Source organism: Cavia porcellus, unplaced genomic scaffold (assembly GCF_034190915.1).
Source record: "Cavia porcellus strain 051 isolate PalLab524CR breed Dunkin Hartley unplaced genomic scaffold, mCavPor4.1 scaffold_23, whole genome shotgun sequence".
NCBI lineage: Eukaryota > Metazoa > Chordata > Mammalia > Rodentia > Caviidae > Cavia > Cavia porcellus.
In genome coordinates this window covers 62,078,845-62,098,112 of record NW_026947506.1, presented here as the reverse complement: position 1 = coordinate 62,098,112, position 19,268 = coordinate 62,078,845, and the positions used below count along the sequence as shown (strand labels likewise).

General features: G+C 38.9%; 1 protein-coding gene across 7 annotated transcripts in view; it reads left to right on the top strand.

Annotated features, from left to right (window-relative positions):
* Window positions 1-19,268, top strand: part of Gtf2i (general transcription factor IIi) — a 96,348-nt gene that overhangs the window by 6,906 nt on the left and 70,174 nt on the right. For all 7 annotated transcript variants that reach the window (XM_013149332.3, XM_013149322.3, XM_013149325.3 and 4 more), the window contains exon 2: window positions 18,936-19,039. In XM_013149332.3, coding sequence (XP_013004786.1) covers window positions 18,941-19,039 — 99 coding nt within the window. In that variant the 5' untranslated portion in view covers window positions 18,936-18,940. The remainder of the gene's footprint in view (window positions 1-18,935; window positions 19,040-19,268) is intronic.

The following is a 19,268-nucleotide window of genomic DNA, read 5'->3' as shown; positions in this document are numbered from 1 at the left end:
AGTATTGGGGACAAGACTTGAATTCTTTTTTTTTTTTTTCCTTAACAGCCCAGTAGAGGGACTTGAATTCTTAACTGTGCCTGATTCAGAAGTTCACATTCATATCTGACCTATTCGCCTGCCATCTGTGAATAATACATTTTAAAAATAAAGTGGGTAATAGCTACTTGATTTTCATTTCCTATTCTAAATCCAAGTGATTTTAAAAATTTGGAGTAAGGTCAAAGGGACATATTCTTTGTGTGTTGGCAGAGTAAGCTGCTGTGGTTAAAATTCTGAGTTTGTCAATTTAAAAGTATAATTAAAACATATGCAACACCGTTGTCTTAAACTGGTATGCTAGGAAAAGTTAAGTCCCTTGAATAGCTTATTAGAGTTTTGTTTTTTAAAGACATTATTTTAGCTACTGTGAATCTGGCAGATCCTTCTATTATTTTATCATTCTTCACTTTACTTGGATATTTATTTATTTTTTGAGATTGGAGGGTTCCTTTAGGACTGAATTTCCTGGTCTCAAATCATCCTCCTGCCTCAGCCTCTTGAGTAGGTAGGGCTACAGGACTGTATCACTTTGCCTGGCTACTTGGCTTTTATTTTAGTTTTTATTACTCATTTAATTTTTTACTTGACTTTTTAAAAAGTAAACTTTCAGTTATTTTTGCTAGCCCCAGATCTGGGAATGGAACTACAGTGCCTCACGCAGGTTAGGCAGGGATTCTACACTGAGCCCTGGCTCTTTCTGTTTGTCTGCCTTTTTTAAGAAATGAGGTTCTCAGACTATAAAGTACTAAATATGCAAAGTAGAGCCGTTCATTTTTTATTTTGCATAGATCATTTGATGTTAAATGATAGCAAGTTTTATTTTAGCAGATAGACGTTAAACCAGGCATGGTGGCACATGCCTGTAATCCTAGCACTTGGGAGGCTGAGGCAGGAGGATCTTTCCAAGATGAAACTAGCTTAGGGTACAAAGTGAGCCCACGTCCAATCTGAACTGCATAGTGAGACCTGCCTCAAAAAAAAAAAAAAAAAAAAAAAAAAAAAAAAAAAGAGAAAGAAAGAAAGAAAAGAAAAAAAGCAAAAAGAAAATCAAGAATTCAGTATTTTCAAATGTCTGTAACAGGGACTGGGGATTTAGCTCAACAGCATGAGCAAGTGTGAGGTGAGATTGTGAGTTCTATCTTTGGTGCCAAAAGAAGAAAAATGTGTAATCTGCTATACAAATTCCAAAAGCTGTCTTTATCAAGGAGTTTGACTTAGGGATTTCTAATTTTCTAAGCACTTGCCGTTGTATATATTTTTCTAAAAATTGAGGTAAATCAGCTAAAATGGATGATGTGGCTGTATTTCTTCTGTCTTAAGTATAAGGATAGATTAGTACAAATTGTGATACTTTATGCCTTGCTATCAGGTATTGTAAAACACAACCTGGTAATGAAATACCGTCTTGACTTGTTTCCCTTAGGAGAAGACCTATTAAGCCCATAAAGCTTTTGGAAATGTGAACTAGGGGCTGCGGCTGCTTGTGCAGATCTCATCTCAGAGGCTGAGCAGGCTCAGGCCTGGTTAGTACTTGGATGAGAGGAATGTGAACTAAAGTACGCTTCAGTACTAATAATTAGCCAGCAGGACAGGAATTTTGGGAGGTGCAGGGGCTGGCATGTTGTGGAGAGTGCTGGTTCAGTGTTGTGGGGCGAGGCGCGGTGTGTTTGATGGCTGCCCTGTTACAGATGGGTGGTGCGTCACACTGGGGTGCAGAGGGTGGAGAATTAAGAAATTGGGAGAAAAGCACAATGCATTCAAAAGACTTTTTTTTTTTTAAGAAATCTTTTCTAGGATGACGAAATGACACGTTGATTTTTTTTTTTTTAACTTTTTATCGGTACTAGGGATCGAACTCACAACCGCCTGCTTGCAAGGCAGGTGCTTATGCCGCTGAGCTAAATCCCCAGCCCCAAATTTTAATTTTTACAAGGACTTTTTTTTTCTTTTTGGTGGTGGGGATCGAACTCATGACCTTGTACTTGTCAGGCAGGCACTTACACCACTTAGCTAAATCCCTAGCCCACAAGGACCAATTTAAAACTGGTCCAGTAATAGAAAATTATAGTAATTTATTTTGAGAATTTATGAGAGTTTGCAATTCAGAGTGCTACCTGCAGACACATTAGAAGCTTTATAACAATTGTGCACTGTGAAGATGGTTATCCAGTTGAGGAAAAAGAGGCTTATCTGAAAAACATAGGAAGGGACAATTTTGACACAAACTGCCTTAACCATCGTATTACCCTAATTTCCACTGACGTTTTTCAGAAGTTAATGTTTTAAGTGTAGTTACTAATGTTACCTGTTAAATTTGAGTTGATAATGTGTTCAGTAATTTTATTTATATGATTAATCAACATGATAGGTTTAAGATTAAAAGATCTGATAAAAATCACCTGGGGTAGATTTTGACAGTACACTGCAGCCAGTGATAATAATTATGGTGTCACTTTGGTGTTGGGTGAACAGCTCAGCTGGGATGCTGGTGTTCATTTTTTGATACAGTGGGGGTGTGGTGTGTGCTGCCTGTATGCAAGATGCTGGGAAAGAAGGACTTCTTTTATTAGCTCCCCAGCTTCCACATTTACAGTCGTTAACAATACTTGCAGCTGACCTGTTGATGGGCTGCCTGCACAGAGTTCATTTGATGATGTGTGGGTAAAGTGCAGTATTTACTTTCAGAGTATTTACTTGCATCAATTTTCAGTTTTTCCTAAAAATACAAGAAAGAAAAACTAACCCATTTCCAGATTCTTCAGCTAATAGAGACTGATTGTGATCAGTAACTTACTGTTTAACTTCCTCTACTTCAAGTTTACTTTCAAGTTGTCATAGGTGCAGAGCAAGTGGCAGACAGGTTGGCCAGGCTGCTGAGTAGTGTGAGGCTCTTTCCTCGCTTGTGCAGAGCTGTGAGTTGGACACCCTGTACCATGCAAAGAAAAAAAGCACAAACTCTGGGGAACTTTTTTTTTTATTTTTATCGGTACTGGGGAGGGGAACTTTTTTTTGTTTTTGCAGTTCAGGGAGACCAATCCATGGCCTTTTTTTTTTTATCGGTACCGGGGATCGAACTCATGACTGCCTGCTTGTAAGGCAGGTGCTTATGCCGCTGAGCTAAATCCCCAGCCCCCAATCGATGGTCTTTTACATAAGAAAGTTTTATACTACTAAGCTGTAGATTGAGCCTGTGGAGCAATTTCCCTCTCCCTATCAGGTCTCAACAGCTAGTTCCAGCTTTAGCAGCCCAAGGGATTACTGGTGTGTGTCATCACATTGGGTTGAGAAAATTTTAATACCTTGGTACATACATATTTAACATGTTCCTGAAGGGGTCATGATCTTGCTTAATCATCTGATGTTAACCCCTAGTGATTCATACTGGTAGGAACATGTTAATAAGTCAATCAGTTATCTACATTTCAAGACAGGGGTCTTGCTGTGTAGTTTAGGCTGGTCTTGAACTCACGTGGTAGGCCAGGCTGGGTTTGAACTCTCAACAGTCCTCTTGCTCAGCCTCCCAAGTGCTAAGGTTATAGGCATGTGCCACCACACCCATTTTAAAATAGTTTTTAATCTTTGAGTTTCATGTTCTTAATCTTTTGAATGACTATAGAGCAAGAGCAGTCATTTTACAGAATGGCTTTGCACGTGGGCTTGTCTAGTTTCCCTCACACTTAGACTCAGGTTAAGTATTTGCACTAGTCTGCAGGTGTCTTGCAGTGTGTTGGGTGGGACATGAGTCTGGTTGTTTGCCTCCGGGAGCACTTGGTTCAGGTGGCTTGTATCATGTTTACCTTTTCAGTGTGTGTGACAAACTTTGGAGCAAGTTTCTTTTGTCCTCTCTTTTTGGAATTAAGGAACTGTATTTTCTGAGAGACTGAGAAGGAGAGGGGTGTGGTGAAGGTCGGTGCATGAACTTAAATTCAGTTATAGTTAGGGGGTGAGGATTTAGTTCAGCAGCATAAGTGCCTGCCTTGCAAGCGCAGTCGTGTGTTCGATCCCCGGTACTGATTTAAAAAAAAAAGTGCAAGAAGACAATTACTTACTAAGACATTCATCATAAACCTATGATTAAGAATTTCCAGTAAGACCAAATCTGTCAGGTTATTAATGGAGTTCTATATTTTAGGTGACAGTTAATTATAAGGAAAGCCTACCTTAAACAGTTAGTTATCACAGGGAGGTGAATAAAACTTAGAATTTTCAGAAGTTAACTGATAATCTTTTAGTGTACCTCTAAGTTCAACATCTATTAACTAAGCATCTTTTCTTTGTGGTAGGATCTACCTTCTGCTTTCCTGGGAAGGATGACATTACATCATTTGATGAGCCTTTTTCATATATTTTTTGTTGTTTGTTTGCTTGTTTTTGCAGTCTAAAATAAAAATATTAAATACAATTTTAGTTCTCACAAGATAATGTCTTAATTTTGTACTAATTCAGATTAGAAGAAGTTAAACTTTGATCAGTGATAGTCGTACCCAGGTTAACATATTTAAGGAAAAGGAGCCAACTTGGGAGATATGATCAGAAAGTGGGAAACAAAAAGTAAAAATCCTCTAAATGATAACACATTTTTTAAAATAACGAAAGTTCAGTTTCATTTTTTTGGATTAGAACTAGAGAGAGCCCTAAGCCCCTATGGTCTGTTCTGATCCTTATTGCTTACATATGTCATTTACCCTTGTTTCTGTTTACTATGTATTAAAATTGGTAGTACTGTTTACTTAACTACCTCAGAGATGTGTTAAGGTATAATACATTAAATTTCATGAACTGTTTCTCAGTCTCATTTAAAATTTCAGAAATTTGGACCTGTTTGTACCACAGTGTGATATTCAGAATTTTATTTCACATCAAGCTTTGATAATTAAACTGGAAAATGAAGTTTATACAACCCTTTTGTGGATCTGGCCAAATAACACTCAGATTTCATGTGGCTGCTATTGTAGTGAAAATGGATGGGATGGACTTTTTTTTTTTTAAGTGCAAGGATTTTTTTCTTCAGATATTCTAGATGACCATATTGTAGTAAATACCATAGAGGTTATGGGCCTAAAGTGGTAATGTGACCATTTTGGGGAGGGGAATGCCATTAAGTTTGAGACTTCATAGCCACATTTAAAATACCTCAGGCTAATTACTGTTAATTTGGGGGATGAACTTATTTTTGATAGTGAGAATGGACTAATTCAAGAGGAAGGTCTATAGAGTTTCTGCTGTTCATAAAATTACATTGAGTTGATATGTTTTTACAGGTGGTAGTTTTCTTTTTGAAAATTTATTAAACACTTAAAATGTGAACCACATATGTTTGAACTAACTATCTGTTCTAACTATTTTGAGAGTTTTTAACTAACTACTGGAAATCCTTAACTAATCACAGTAGTTTTTTCCTTTTTCTCCAGAATGATTTTGGTTAGACATTCTGTGTTATTATTTTTGGGTAACCATATTTCATCTAAACACAGCCTTTTCTGATCTTTAAAATTTTAATCTAAAGATAGAATCCCATTTTTAATTAAAGAAGTAACAAAGTCATTTTTTTATTCTTTAGGAAATAGCTATTGCCAAAGTAAAGAAAGAGGTAGATACAATATTTCATCTTGTTACATAATTGGGATGTGATTTGCAAATTGTATTCATGATAAAATTTTGAGTTTCAAGGGATAACAGTGTTCATTTATGCCATTTCTTCATTCCAAGACGGTTCTATTCCATTTTAGAATTTTGAAATATGTAATTTGAAATCCTTAAATAAAATTTGGATTTAATTTTATAAAAAAAAGTTACTGTCTCTCTGAGTTTGAAAATTCAATTGTAGTTGCTTAAAGTGTTTTGGTTTAATGACTTTGAAATTTATAGATAATGAAATTGGAAAACTTTAAAATGGGATTGAATTTTACAGTGCAGTTTGGCTAAAGAGGAATGGGGAGAGAGTATCTGTCAGTCTTAGATCTGGATTCTCTAGAATTTGGGGGCTGGGATGTAGCCAGTGTATAGTATTCCCCTGCATGTGTGAGGCTTTGGGAATCTTCAGTTCCCAGCACTAAAAAAACAAAAAACTGGTAACTTGAATTGCCCAAGAGCCCAGGACCTTGGCCTCCCTGTGATGCAGGGGATTCAATGCAGGGCCTCATGCAGGGTGCTAAGAAGTACTCTTATCACTGAGCTTTACACATCCTTGCAGCTTATCCTTATGTTGTAGATAAAATGTGTTTTGTGAGTTGGGTTAGGTAGATGTCAGCCCATCAGGATAAACATTCCAAGATACAAAGTTAATTTCTTTGTTGTCTTTCAAAAGACAAACTCATAGAATTTGCAGTTCAAAAAATTCTTTCAAAAACAATACATTTTCAATGGAAACTACTAGATAGACATAGGTAGAAAAAAGGCAAATATAATGTTTTAAAAAACTAATTGTAAGGCTGAGTGTAGTGGTGCATGTCTGTAATTTCAGCATTCCAGAAGCTGAGGCAGGAAGACCTGTAGTGAATTCAAGGCCAGCCTGGGCAATGTAACGAGTTGAACTATAGGGAGACTGTCTCAAAAGTCAAGAAAAGTTAAATTGTGTTAAATGTATATTGATAGTTTAGAAGTGAATTGATGTTGTGAAAAGCAGGTTTTGGTTTTAGGTACACAGTATATCGGTTAGAACACTGGAGATTTCAGAGTTTTAAGCATACTAGAAGATTGCTACCATACTACATGATAATCTAATGCTAACTGAATCCTTTCTAAGATAATGCCAACTGAAAGGACAGTTAGATCCTTTCCATGTTAGGACAAAATGTATAGTCTCTTAGATAGTGAATTTTAAACTTTTACTTGTGTACTATCACTTTAATGAAGTTTCTCATACATTTTCATTTTTGAAAGTTTTAAGATCTCACTTTTTCATAGGATTTAAGCAGTACTTAAAGTTATTTTATTCTCACTGAAGGTGTTTCTTTGAGTACATATGTTCCTTCAGTTTTGTTGAAAGTTTGACTTTAGTGACTTAAAATGAATTGACAAAGTAAAGTTTTAAAGTTTTAACTTAAGTTCTAAAGGTAAATGGACACTAGATCTCTTATGAACGAAGACAGCTGGAAGAGGTAGAAAACAAAGGGAACCTCAGATGCAGGCTTGGGGGCAAGAGCATCCACAAGCACAGGAAAGTCATACTGTTGTTTGTTTTGTATTTTTGAGACAAGGTCTCACTATTTAACTCAGTGTAGCCCAGGGTGTCCTTGAACTCAAAACTTCTTGACTCAGCCTCCTGAGTGCCAGGATTACAGGCATCACAGTGTACATTACTATGCCCAGCTCAGGGAAATTAAACTGAATCTTTTGGAGTAGAAGCCAGATCTTAAGCATGGATGGGTGATGTTTTATTTTTGGTAAAAATTCCCAACTCCCATTTAAGTCCTTAAACCTGTTAATTAATTACAGAATTGAATAAATAGTATCTGTTCTAAATATTGTCTGTACTCATTCATGGACAAATTAGCTGGTTTTGCAGATTTGCTCAATGTTAATTGACCAAAGTATCAGGTTTAGTGAATATTCTTCTAGTGCAAAACTTTGAGTTATGACAGGTATGGTGGTATGTGATTATAATGCAAGTACTTGTGAGGCCAAGGCAAAAGGATTGCTTCAAGTTTGAGGCCAGTTTGGGCTACATAGCAAGTTTCATGCTAGCCTGAACTACATAGTAGGACCTTGTCTCAGAAGGAAAAAAAAATGAGTTAGGACCCTGTCTCAGGGGGAAAAAATGAGTTAGGAAATGGTTTTTACAGTCATGAAGTTTTTATTTCATCATATTTATGTAAATATTCAGGGTAAATCTTGTTGCTTATTACAAGTAAAAATAAGCAAATTGAGTCTGAAGAAATTTTTGTGCAGAAAAAAATAAATTATGCTTGAACAGTTGAAATCCATTTCTTTCTGGTTGAGACTGAGTCTTTGTCTTTAGTTGGTTAAGTATACAATTTCTCGAAACTGTTTCAACTCATGACTGATTCTTACTGCTAAAAGACCTACATTTGCCTGTCAACAGTGTTTTGTGACAAATAATGTGTTCATCTATGATTGATCTATTTATTACTCATTCATGTTTTTTCTTTGAACCAAGTTCTTTATCTTCATAGAACATGACTGATTTTGACGTATACTCCATAATGTCATGTAATCTTTGCTTTATGAACAAAGCATACTTCTTTTGCAGTTTGTATGAATGGCAGTAAATTTATTGCTCAAAGGTTGCCTAACCTGGTAGTTCTAATCATTGTGTAATTATTTATCTTGGGTTCCTTTTTTTTTTTTTTTAAAGTTGTCTTTATTACTCTGTTTAAAATAGGCAGTTTGGAATTAGAAAAGGGAGTTCTAGTTCCTTGTTATAAAATTTAATGTATATGGTGGGGCTGGGGGGGCTCAGTGACACAAGTTCCTGCCTGGCAAGTGCGAGGTCGTGAGTTCAATCCCCGGTACCAAAATAAAATAGAATAAAAAATTAAATGTATATATTAACGGTATTAGCAAATCACCTAATTTTTATTTGATGGGCTTGCTCATTTATAAAATAACAATGAAGAAGTTGAACTAAAATATCTTCAATTTCTTCTTAATCTTTGGTTGTTTTGTAAGTTTGAAATGGAAAGATACTTGTTGAAAATTTAAAAATGAAATAAGGGGGGCTGGGGATTTAGCTCAGTGGCATAAGCGCCTGCCTTGCAAGCAGGCAGTCGTGAGTTCGATCCCCGGTACCGATAAAAAGGAAAAAGACAAAAAACAAACAAAAAAAAACCACATACAAAAATGAAATAGGGGGCATGAATGTTAAAAAAAAAAAATGAAGATACATGTTATAGTATCTCTCCACTTACCAGTCTGACTTGAAGCTTACTTTTAAGCAAAATATATTGAAAATTTAGATGTATTTATAGAAAAGTGTAGCTAAAAGAAAATGGAGAACCTGTATTTGTTAGAGTAATGATAGTGTATGAAAATCTTGAAGCATTCTCTTCCTTGACTCTATAAAATACTTTTTGTGTGCTGTTGAGTATTAACAGAGAGGATCAATAAATATATGGAATTAATTATTGGCTTGTTTTGAGGTACAGCAGATCAGAACAGCAAGGACACAGATAAACCTAATCCCTGAAATGGATCTCCAACAAGAAACACAAGGAGATTTTAAAGAATGGCTCTGTTTTCAGAGATAAAAAGTCACCCCATCTATTTAAACAGTAGTCGACCAGAATAAAAGACGAAAAAATGAAACAGCAGCAGGCAGTTATTTCATCTTTAAAACTTATAAAGAAGGATTAAAAATAAAAGGTGAAGTATGAAAAATCATAATGGGAAAAACAAGGCGCTGGAATCGGCCGGAGGAAAGTGCGGCGGTCTGGGTACTCCGTCACCGCGGTCCCTCCTCATCTGAGGTTTCCCTTTCTCCAGTTTCAGTTACCACGGGTGAGTCTGCCATCTGAAAATATTAAATGGAAAATTCCAAAACTAAGTGATCCATAAATTCTAAATTTCATGCCGTTCCAAGTTGCGTGGTGCAGCCTGTGAGCCCCACGCAGGGCATGATTTGTCCCTTTTGTCCGGGATGCACTGTCCTTGTCCCCTGCCCTGGTAACTGTCGTGGCAGATGCAGCCCTGTCGTGGGATATCATAGTGTTTCCGCTCGAAGTAACTCCTTTTCATAATGGCCCCAAAGCTCAGAGTTCCAGGCAGGCCATTTGGAAATGCACAAGAGAAGCCAGAAAGTGCTTCCTGGAAGTGAAAAGGTGAAAAGTGCTGGACTTGATCAGGAAAGAACAGAAATCCTACATCCAGGTTGCTAAACTGTACGGTAAGAACGAATCTTCTGTCCATAAAATCTATCCGTAAAATTGTCAAGAAGGAAAAGGAAATCGCACTAGCTTCGCGTGGCCCCTCAGAACGCAAAGGTCACGGCCACCGTGCGTGACAAGTGCCTAGTGAAGGTGGACAAGGCGCTGAGGGTGTGGGTGGCAGCCGTGAGCAGGAGCCGCGTGGCTGCCATCGACGGCAGCGCGCTCAGCGGAGCCAGAAAGAGCTGAGTTTGTAGGAAGACTTCAGCCAGGCTTCCCCTGAGCAGAGCTGTAGCATTCATGAGGGAATGCCCTTCACTGCAAGCAAGGGATGGTTACACAGACGCAGGCACAGGTTTGGACTGAAAAATGCCAGCGTTCCCACAGAGGCCGCGACCACTCTTGAAGAACTTGCTGCCACATTTCCGGCAGAGTGGAAAAAGTTGGTTAAGGAGAAAGGATCCCGTCCAAAGCGAGCCTTCCCTTGTGATGAAAGCAGGCAGAAGAAGGGTGAGCACAGTACAGTAAGATCCTTTAAGGGAGAGAGAGACAGACTACTTTCCCGTAACTTTGATTACAGTATATTGTTTTAACTATTCAGCTTTCTTGTAAGTCTTACTGTGCCTAATTTATAATTATACTATATTTTAGATGTATATGAATGAGGAAATACATAGGGCACACAGGATATGTTTCTGTTGTGGATTTCAGCCATCCCTGCAGGTCTGGATAATCAGTGAGCACTGTACTTTTTCGTGTGCCTGGCATGCTTTCTTATCATTTATTCCTGCTTTGCTTTTTGAGTAAGTGCCTGCCTTCTAGTCTTTCTCTTTCTAGCTAGATTAATAATGACAGTGTGTCTCCTGTAATTTTGTTCTAACTAGTCATAGTAATTGACCTTGGGGTTGGATGGTGACACAAATGCTCAGGTCTTTTGTAGAAAAAGTAGCAGGAAAAATACGGAGTGCCTTTAGAGTCACAGTACAGGAAGATGTGTGATAAGCTTATAGCTGCACTGTGGCTGTCACGTCTGCACTAGGAGAGGAAATCCATTTACTCGGGAAGTGAGGCCTGCCCTTCAAGGGAGTAGAACAGACACTGATTACGTGCTCACATTCTTCACTCTTGCTTGATGTAGTGTCAGTGCAGCCTGTAGACTTAAATAAAGCAATAAAAAATTTTAACAGCTTGAATTAGGAATTTATAATCTCAGTCAAAAATAGTTCTAGGTCATATTGTAGAGAATAAAGAACATGTCAGGTATGATTCTAAGAGTTGACGGGCTAGTGAAAAATAACCAAAAGTGCTTAAATATTATAAAACAACACTTTCACTAAAATGTCAAAAATTTGCTACTGTAAGAGAAGAATTTTCTAAGAAAGGCTACCATTGGGATGGGGATATAGCTCAGAGGCACAGTGCCTGCCAGACAAGCCCAAGGTCATGAGTTCAATTTCTAGTACTGCCTCCCATCCCAAAGGCTGCTATTAAAAGGAGAATAGAGGGCTGCAGGTGTGACTTAGTGGTGGAGTGCCTGCAACACCTTGAGCTCAGTCCTCAGCACCCCTGTCACCCATAAAATGAAAATGGGAATTCAGGTAACAAAAATGGGACTCACTTTTACTACTTGAACTTGTTTTGAAAACCTTGTGGGTTGACAGACTCAGAAGTTAAAGCTCATAACCTGAGAAAATAAGATAGAAGACCCTTCCTCTCAGTAAGGTAGACTCCCTCCCCTAAAATGGCACAAGGGCCTTTGAGAAGGGAGGTGGTCTGTGCGCTTGAGTGCTCCAAGGACTTGAATTATGGTGATTCCAGGTCAGTAGCATTTCTAGAAATGTGGAGGAAGCTACTTTTATTCTAAACTTCATGTAACAAATAATTATTTTTAACTTAAAATGGCCAGCACACACAAATGATTAGGCATACAAGGAAATAGGTACTGGAATATGATCAGGAAGAGACCAGGAAAAAAAAATGAGACTTTGGAATTGGCAGAGACTATACTTAGGTTTGAACAGATGGGACAAGATTAAAAAGTGTTTAGGAAGTGTAAAACTGTGAAATATGACTTAGTGGCAGAGAGAAATCCTAGAAATGAAAATTATAAACAAAAGCCTGTTGGATGGTTTTAACATCAGAGTTAAACACAGATTAAGGAGAATTAATCAAATGGAAAGTAAGTCAGAAAAAATACAGTTTAGTACTAGGTAAATCTAAAAGAAGGTTAGAGGTCTAAGGGAATAAACTGAAAACTAATGTGGTTCAGTAGACTGGGAGATAGAGAATGGGGAGAGTATGAAGAGATTGCTTCCCATAATTGAAGGGTTACAACCAATAGTCAAGAAGACTAATGAGTACCATTGAATAGAAAGCAGCCTACATCTAGCACACAGTGAAACTAGAAAATGGGGTAAGGGAAGCATCCTAGAAAACACCAGGAAGTGAGTGTGGGGATCACCTTCAGAGAGACTGTAGAGGACCAACCTCTCAGTGGCAACCCAAACTTTAATGAAGCCAAAAAGTGTTGAAATAACATCACTGTACTGAAAGGAATTCATTGCCAATCAAGGTTTCTATTCCAGTGAAAATACCGTTCATGACAGATTTTTTTAGCAAACAGTTTGTCACCAGATGGAAATTCTACAGGATTAACATCAGGCAAAAGGAATATCTGAGATGCAAGAAGACAACAAGCAAAGAATATCTTAAGTGAAAATTAAATTGTTTTGAACAAAAGTAATGTTAGATTGAAAATAAATAAAATACTCATACTGATAAATTAAGGCATTTCATCCATATAATATCAGATTTAAAAGAAGGAAGAAGGACTGGAAATTATTGGCAGTTTATGCAAATATTGTGGAGTCATCATCAGCAGTCAGTTTAGTAATGGGCACAGGACCTAAGTAGAGACACCCAAGAGGAAATACAAATAACAAACTATAAAGACATACTCGTTCAGTAAAAAAGAAGTCCAGACATTTTAATAATAACACATATGTAGTGGGTAGGTCAGAGCCCTCTAAAATAGTGGTATGGCTGTTCAGTTTATTATTTTTAAACATTTCTCTTTGTTTGTTTTAAACAGGGTCTCTCTGTGTAGCCCAGTGTGGCCTCAAACTCTCAATCTTCCCACGTTAGCCTCCTGAGTACTGAGATTATAGGCATGTACCACCATATTCACTTTAAGCATTTCTTGTAACAAAAGTTTTGGTATTACATCTCAAGAACTATAAAGATCTTCATGCACCCTGGAATGATAGTGCACACTTAAAATTTCTGCACTCTGGAAGGCTGAGGCAGGAGGATTGCAAGCTGAGCAATTTAGACATTTTCTCAAAAAAATTAAAAAAGGTCTGATACAGCTTCATGTCAAGGCTCTGGGTTCCAATTCTAGTACCAAGAATAAAACAAAAACGAACCCCCTCATGCTATTTACTTCAGTGTGGAGAATTTTAAACTATTAAAAAGGCAAAGTGGGTATGCTGATGGTATATAAAACCTATAATCCCAAATTCAGGAGGCTAAGGCAGGAGGATCAAAGCAAGTTTGATGCTGTCTCAAAAGAAAAGAAAAGAAAAGAAAAGAAAAAGGCAAAGGTAACTTTAAGATGTTAAAAGTATTATGTTATACCATTTTGTTGGACTAGCCTTGTAGATATTAAAATGATACTAGTTGGAGAATATGTACTAGTAGAAGATGCAAGTACATCCCTTGAGGCAAGGTCACTCAGGAACAATGGATTAGGCTTCTGGAATGTTATGAATATATCCTGAAGGTGTGTGTCCCTGCGTTCCCATGCCTTTTCACTACATGGTACCTTACTCTAGCCCTGTCCTTTTCTCAGGGAATCTCCCTGTCTGCTCTTTCTCTCTAGGGCTGTCACTGCACCAGCAGGCCTGGCAAGGGGCTGTGAAGAATGCTCACTTGGGAGTGAGAAAGGACTTTGTGTGCTGCCTTGTGTTCCTTCATTTCCCTGGATTAACTCATTCTTTATGCCAGCTACCACTGTGGTGCCTCTAGCAGCCCTGAGACTTTAAGTAAACATACGTGGCATACTTTTTTTCTTTGTAGAGACCTACCGAGTGGTAGAACTTTCTGCGATGATGAAAATATTCACTATCTAGGCACATGCAGTTCCAAGCACTAAAATACAGCTGAGGCTACTGAGGAACTGAATTTGTAATCTTACTTAATCTCAGTTTAAATTTAACTACTTAGGGGCTGGGGATTTAGCTCAGCGGCTAAGTGCCTGCCGTGCAGCAGGTGGTCATGAGTTCAATCCCCAGTACCAATAAAAAGGAAAAAGACAAAAAGAAAAAAAAAATTAACTACTTGGGTCTGTTTGCTCCCCTGCTGGGTAGCACCTCTCTCTAGGGGCATAACCTCTAGGTTGTTCCTTACTGATTTCTGCAGTGGGTGATGGCTCTTTTAGTGTTTGTTTTGAGTAGTTTTGGGGATTAAACCCAGGGCCTTGGCACTAAACTACATCCCCAGCATTTTAAAAACATTTTCACATTTTGAGACAAGACTTACTAGTTGGCTAAGTTGCCCTCTTCAGGCTTCTCAAAATGCTGGCACTGCAGATGTGCACTATCTGCACTCTTCTTCCTTCTGCGGAGGATCACCCTTCTGCCACCCCAGCCCCCTCAGGAGGGGCAGCAACACAGTGGGGGATGACCAGCGGCACCTCCAGGTGGGGAGCTGGATGGTGGGTGCAGCCTGTAGTTCAGTTCTTTCCTGATTCAGAAAGACTTAATGGGACATGATCTTTTTGTAATTAAGGTTCTGTGCAGTGCACAGAGTATCTGATTTTTCTTTCCTTTCTTTATTTTTTCTGAGACAGGGCCTCTCAATGGGTTCTCCAGGCTGGTTTTGAACTCACTGTGAGCCCAGGCCTTGAACCTGCTGTGGTCTTCCTGCCTCAGCCTCCTCAGTGGTACAGTAATAGGCATGTGCCACCGCTTCTAAAGTCTAGAAATAAAAAGTCAAGATTTGTTCCTTGTGAGGGCATAACAAAATGTCCCATTTCCTGTTGGTTTAAGTTTTTTTAAATTTTATTTTCTTTTTTAGTACCAGGGATCAAACTTATTACCTCACACTTGCCAGACAGGGACTTCTGCCACTGAGCTAAATCTCCCAACGCCCCCACATTTTTTTTTTTTTGGTAGGGAGAATCAAACTCATGACCTCACATTTGCCTGGCAAGTGGTTATGCCACCCACGGAACTAAATTCCCAGCCCAATGTAAGTTTTTTGTTTCTTGTTCTTTTCCTGATAGATGTGGGTTTTGATATAGTGCCAGATATGACAGGTACAGCCTGCCACCTTCATTGTTGATGCACATTTCCAGGGCACCACACATACACCCTGTGCACTGTCTAAAGGAACCAGAGACGCTCTGGGTTCTGCTCTAGCGACTTTCAGGGAGGGCCCCATCTAGTGGTTAGGTCATAAGTTTTCAAGTGTGTGGTTTTTTGCTCTTGTTGCTCTTTTTTCCTCACAGAAGACTTGTTAAGATGACCTATAAAGATGCTGGGTTTTAAAACACGATGATCTTTAAAGCATGTTAGATACCTTTAGTCAGTGTTTTTTTTTTTTTTTTGCTAGCCAAAGTTATATTTTTTCCATCATAGTGGGTATCAAACTCACACACATTCTGCCATTGAGTTTCACTGTCATCCCAACCCCTGCTCATCTTACTTTATCTTATTATTTATTTATTTATAGACAGGGTCTTCCGGTATATTCCAGGGTGGCCTGAAATTCACTGTGTAGCCCAGGTTGGCCTTGAACTCAAGATCTTCCTGCCTCAGCCTCCTGAGCACTAGGATTACGGGCTACAAGCTTTTACCACCACACCCAGCCCTTATTTTATTTTATTATTTTATTTATTTTTCTTTCCAAATCTGTTTTATTTCAAGGATAAAAGGAAGAAAGAAAAAAAGAGAAGAAAACAATAAAATTCTAAAATGTCAGTCAGGAGCAACAGTGGTACTACTTTGTCATCCCTAAATCATTCACCCAGAGCACAAGACATCTGCATTTAATTGTCCAAACAATACCAACACAAATCTTTCTCTTCAGTAAACTCAGAGAAATCTGTAGTATAATGATCTTAACTTTTTTTGTTGTTATTGTTGGTACTGGGGATTGAACTCATGAAACTGTGCTTGCCAGGCAGGTGCTTATGCCTGTGAGCTAAATCCCCGGCCCTGATCTTAACTCTTTATATATATACATCCATCCATATGTTGTTTATTTCAGCTTCTCACAACTTCTTTCAGCTTCTCATTCTCTAATGAAACAATGTGTTTACCTGTGCGTCTTATTTATTTCACTAATGAATATATTCTTCTTTTTTTTTTTGTCTTTTTCATTTTTATTGGTACCAGGGATCGAACTCACGACTGCCTGCTTGCAAGGCAGGTGCTTATGCCGCTGAGCTAAATCCCCAGCCCCCTAATGAATATATTCTAAAGTTGCATCCATTTACGTGTAAAAGTCTCCAGTTTATCCTGCTTTATTGCTGAGTAGTACTCTGTTGTGTAAAAATACCACATCTCTTTTTATCTGTTCTTCAGTTGACGGGCACATAGGTTGTTTCCAAGATCTGCAAGCCCTTATTTTAAACTACAGATAGCAGAACGATCTCAGGTAAAAGCAGCCTTGCTGATTAGTAGTCTGCTCAGCACCTTTGTTCTTAGGAGAGGCCCTGAAACTAGCCCTGGAGTGGCCCAGCACCCTGGGCTTTCCTGGCTTTGATTTCGAGAGGACCAGAGCTGCGCACCCAGCCTCCTGCGTCCTTTGTGCTTGCGTGATTGCTGCTGAGAGTCAGAGGAGGGAGTGGATATTGACTGGGTGAAGTTGGCAGCATGGAAGGAAGAGAGCCCAGGGAGGGAGAGAACCAGCCCGGCGAGAGGCTCTTTCATCGCAGCGCCCCAAGCGGAGGGCCCCTTGTCTGCAGGCCCCCTCCCTCGTCTGAGGGGGAGGTGGGTGGGACATTCACATGAGAAAGTGCGAAGAGTACAAGGGTAGGATTTGGGCCGTTTAAGGTGACAAAGAGTCAGAATAGGAAACAAGGAGAGTTTTCTGCCTACTGCTATTTCCATCTCTTCTCACCTTCAGTTGTAAAATAAGACTACTGTGCTTTTTCCCTTTCTGGGAAGCTAAAGGAAAAGTGGAATTGTGAAGATGCATGGGGAGATCACGAAAGCAAGTCCCACACCGATGTCTGAGGCAGACCTGGGTCGTCCTTTTTGACCAAGCCACACTTGAACGTAGGTTTGTTTACCCAGGAGAGAACGCGGCCTAGGCTGCCAGGGAAGACACTTTCTGTGGTGTCAGCATTTTGTTTGTTTGATGCTGCTCTTTCTGGTTCTGAAAAACAGGTTTGCTGCTTTTTGCTCACAGACCTGGGAGATAAGCATCGCTTGTTTTTATTGATGTGAAAGTTGATAGCAAAGCTGTAGTTTTAAAAATAAGAAACTCGATCATTCTCTTTAATAGTGGGGGTAAAATCTCCATACATTGCTAGGCCAAACAGTTTTCCTGCTGACGGCTCAGAACATTGGGGCTTTGCTGAGGGTACCCGGAGTGTTCATTAATTTTACACACAAGTGTGTTTTTAGAATTTCATTCATGTTTCCAATCCTTAATTTTTTCAGTCATTTTCTATATTCATTTTACTATTTAATCTCATTACAAATAGATTTATTTCAAGTAAATTAAAAAGTAACTTTTAACATGGATCTAATTTGAATAGTATTTATAGGAAACCAGTCTGTAAAAGAATTGATTTAATTTTGCTTTGCAATCTTTATGTGGTGCCTTTTTTGGCTTTTAATTTTGCTTTGGCGAAGTGTACATACTGTCAAATTTCTAATTTCAGTTATTTTTAATTGCATAGTTTATTGGCATTAACTATATTCCCATTGTTGGGCAACTATGACCTCTCTTTCCAAAACTCATCATTCCAAACTGAAATTCTATACTTGCTAATCAATACCTCCCCTTCACTGCTTCCTCCTAGCTCCAGCAGCCACCATTCTTTTTTTGTCTCTGAATTTGACTTCTCTAGAAACTTTAATGTCATATTGGACGTTTCTTATATCACTTAGAGTAATGTTACCAAGATGTGTCTGTGTTGAAGTCTATATAGAATTTTCTTTTCAAGGCTGGCTAATACTCCATGTGTATGTATATTACAGTTGTTTATCTGTCTAGCGATGGGCATTTGAGTTGTGTCCTCCTTTTGGCTGTTGTGCATAATGCTTCTGGAAACACCGGTATACAAGCATCTGTTGGAATTCTCACTTTGTTTTTCCAGATTATATGATAAATCCGTGTTTTGTTCTGTTTAGAACTGCCAAACTTCTTTCCACAGCGTTGTGCACCGTTGTGCACCGTTGTACATCCTAGAGGTAGTAGCAGCAGCAGCTCATAAGGGCTTCACCTCCTGCCAGCATGTTGTGTTTCTACACTGTGTTTGAAATTCAGCTGAGGCTCTTTGCTGATACCAGCATGCCAGAGTGTGATGCTGTTTGAAGGGAGAGGGATTCTGAGCCAGTGCTACTTGATGCCCTGCAGCCTCTTCCTTCGTTGTGAGAAAATGAAAACTCTTCGCCCATCCCAACAACTTTCCCCATTCTTTTCTCTATCAAGGTGCATGGGAGAGAAACAGGGTCTTTTTTTTGTTTTTGGTGGTGCTGGGGATCAAACCCAGAGAAACAACAACTCTGTCTTTCTGTGTTGAATTGTGCTGAATATATATTGTCATGGGATTGTGACACACATCTCTTCTTTCACTGGGAGAAGGTTAATTGGTCTGGGTGCCATCTGAATTGAGTTTGAAGTTGGGTGTGATGCTGAGCTAATTTTATGAAGGAGCACTAGGTGGAAAGCTAAGGGATGACTTATCTATCTTACAAGATAAGAGGTTTGCAGTTTTAAAACACTGAAGGCAAGAAGTCTCTCATCGAGTAGACTGGAACACTGTCTAAACACTGTCGCTGCTCTCCCTGCCTGACAGTTTCTCCCACTCACTTCATTGTTTTTCTTGCTCAGGGACCATGGCCCAAGTTGCGATGTCTACGCTGCCCATTGAAGATGAGGAGTCCTCAGAGAGCAGGATGGTGGTGACCTTCCTCATGTCCGCCCTTGAGTCCATGGTGAGCTCATGGTTGGGTAGGGTTGGCTTGTGGCTATGATCAATTTGTTTTTTTAAAGCACTAGTTTTATGTTTTGGAGGGTTTTTTTTGGTTTGTTGTTGGTTATTTCAGGACTGGAGATGAGACATAGGCCTTGTGCATGCTAGGCAAGTGTTCCGCCACTAAACTGTATCCCCAGCACTTTTTATTTAATTCTGAGACAGTTTCACTGAGTTGCCCAGAGTGACTT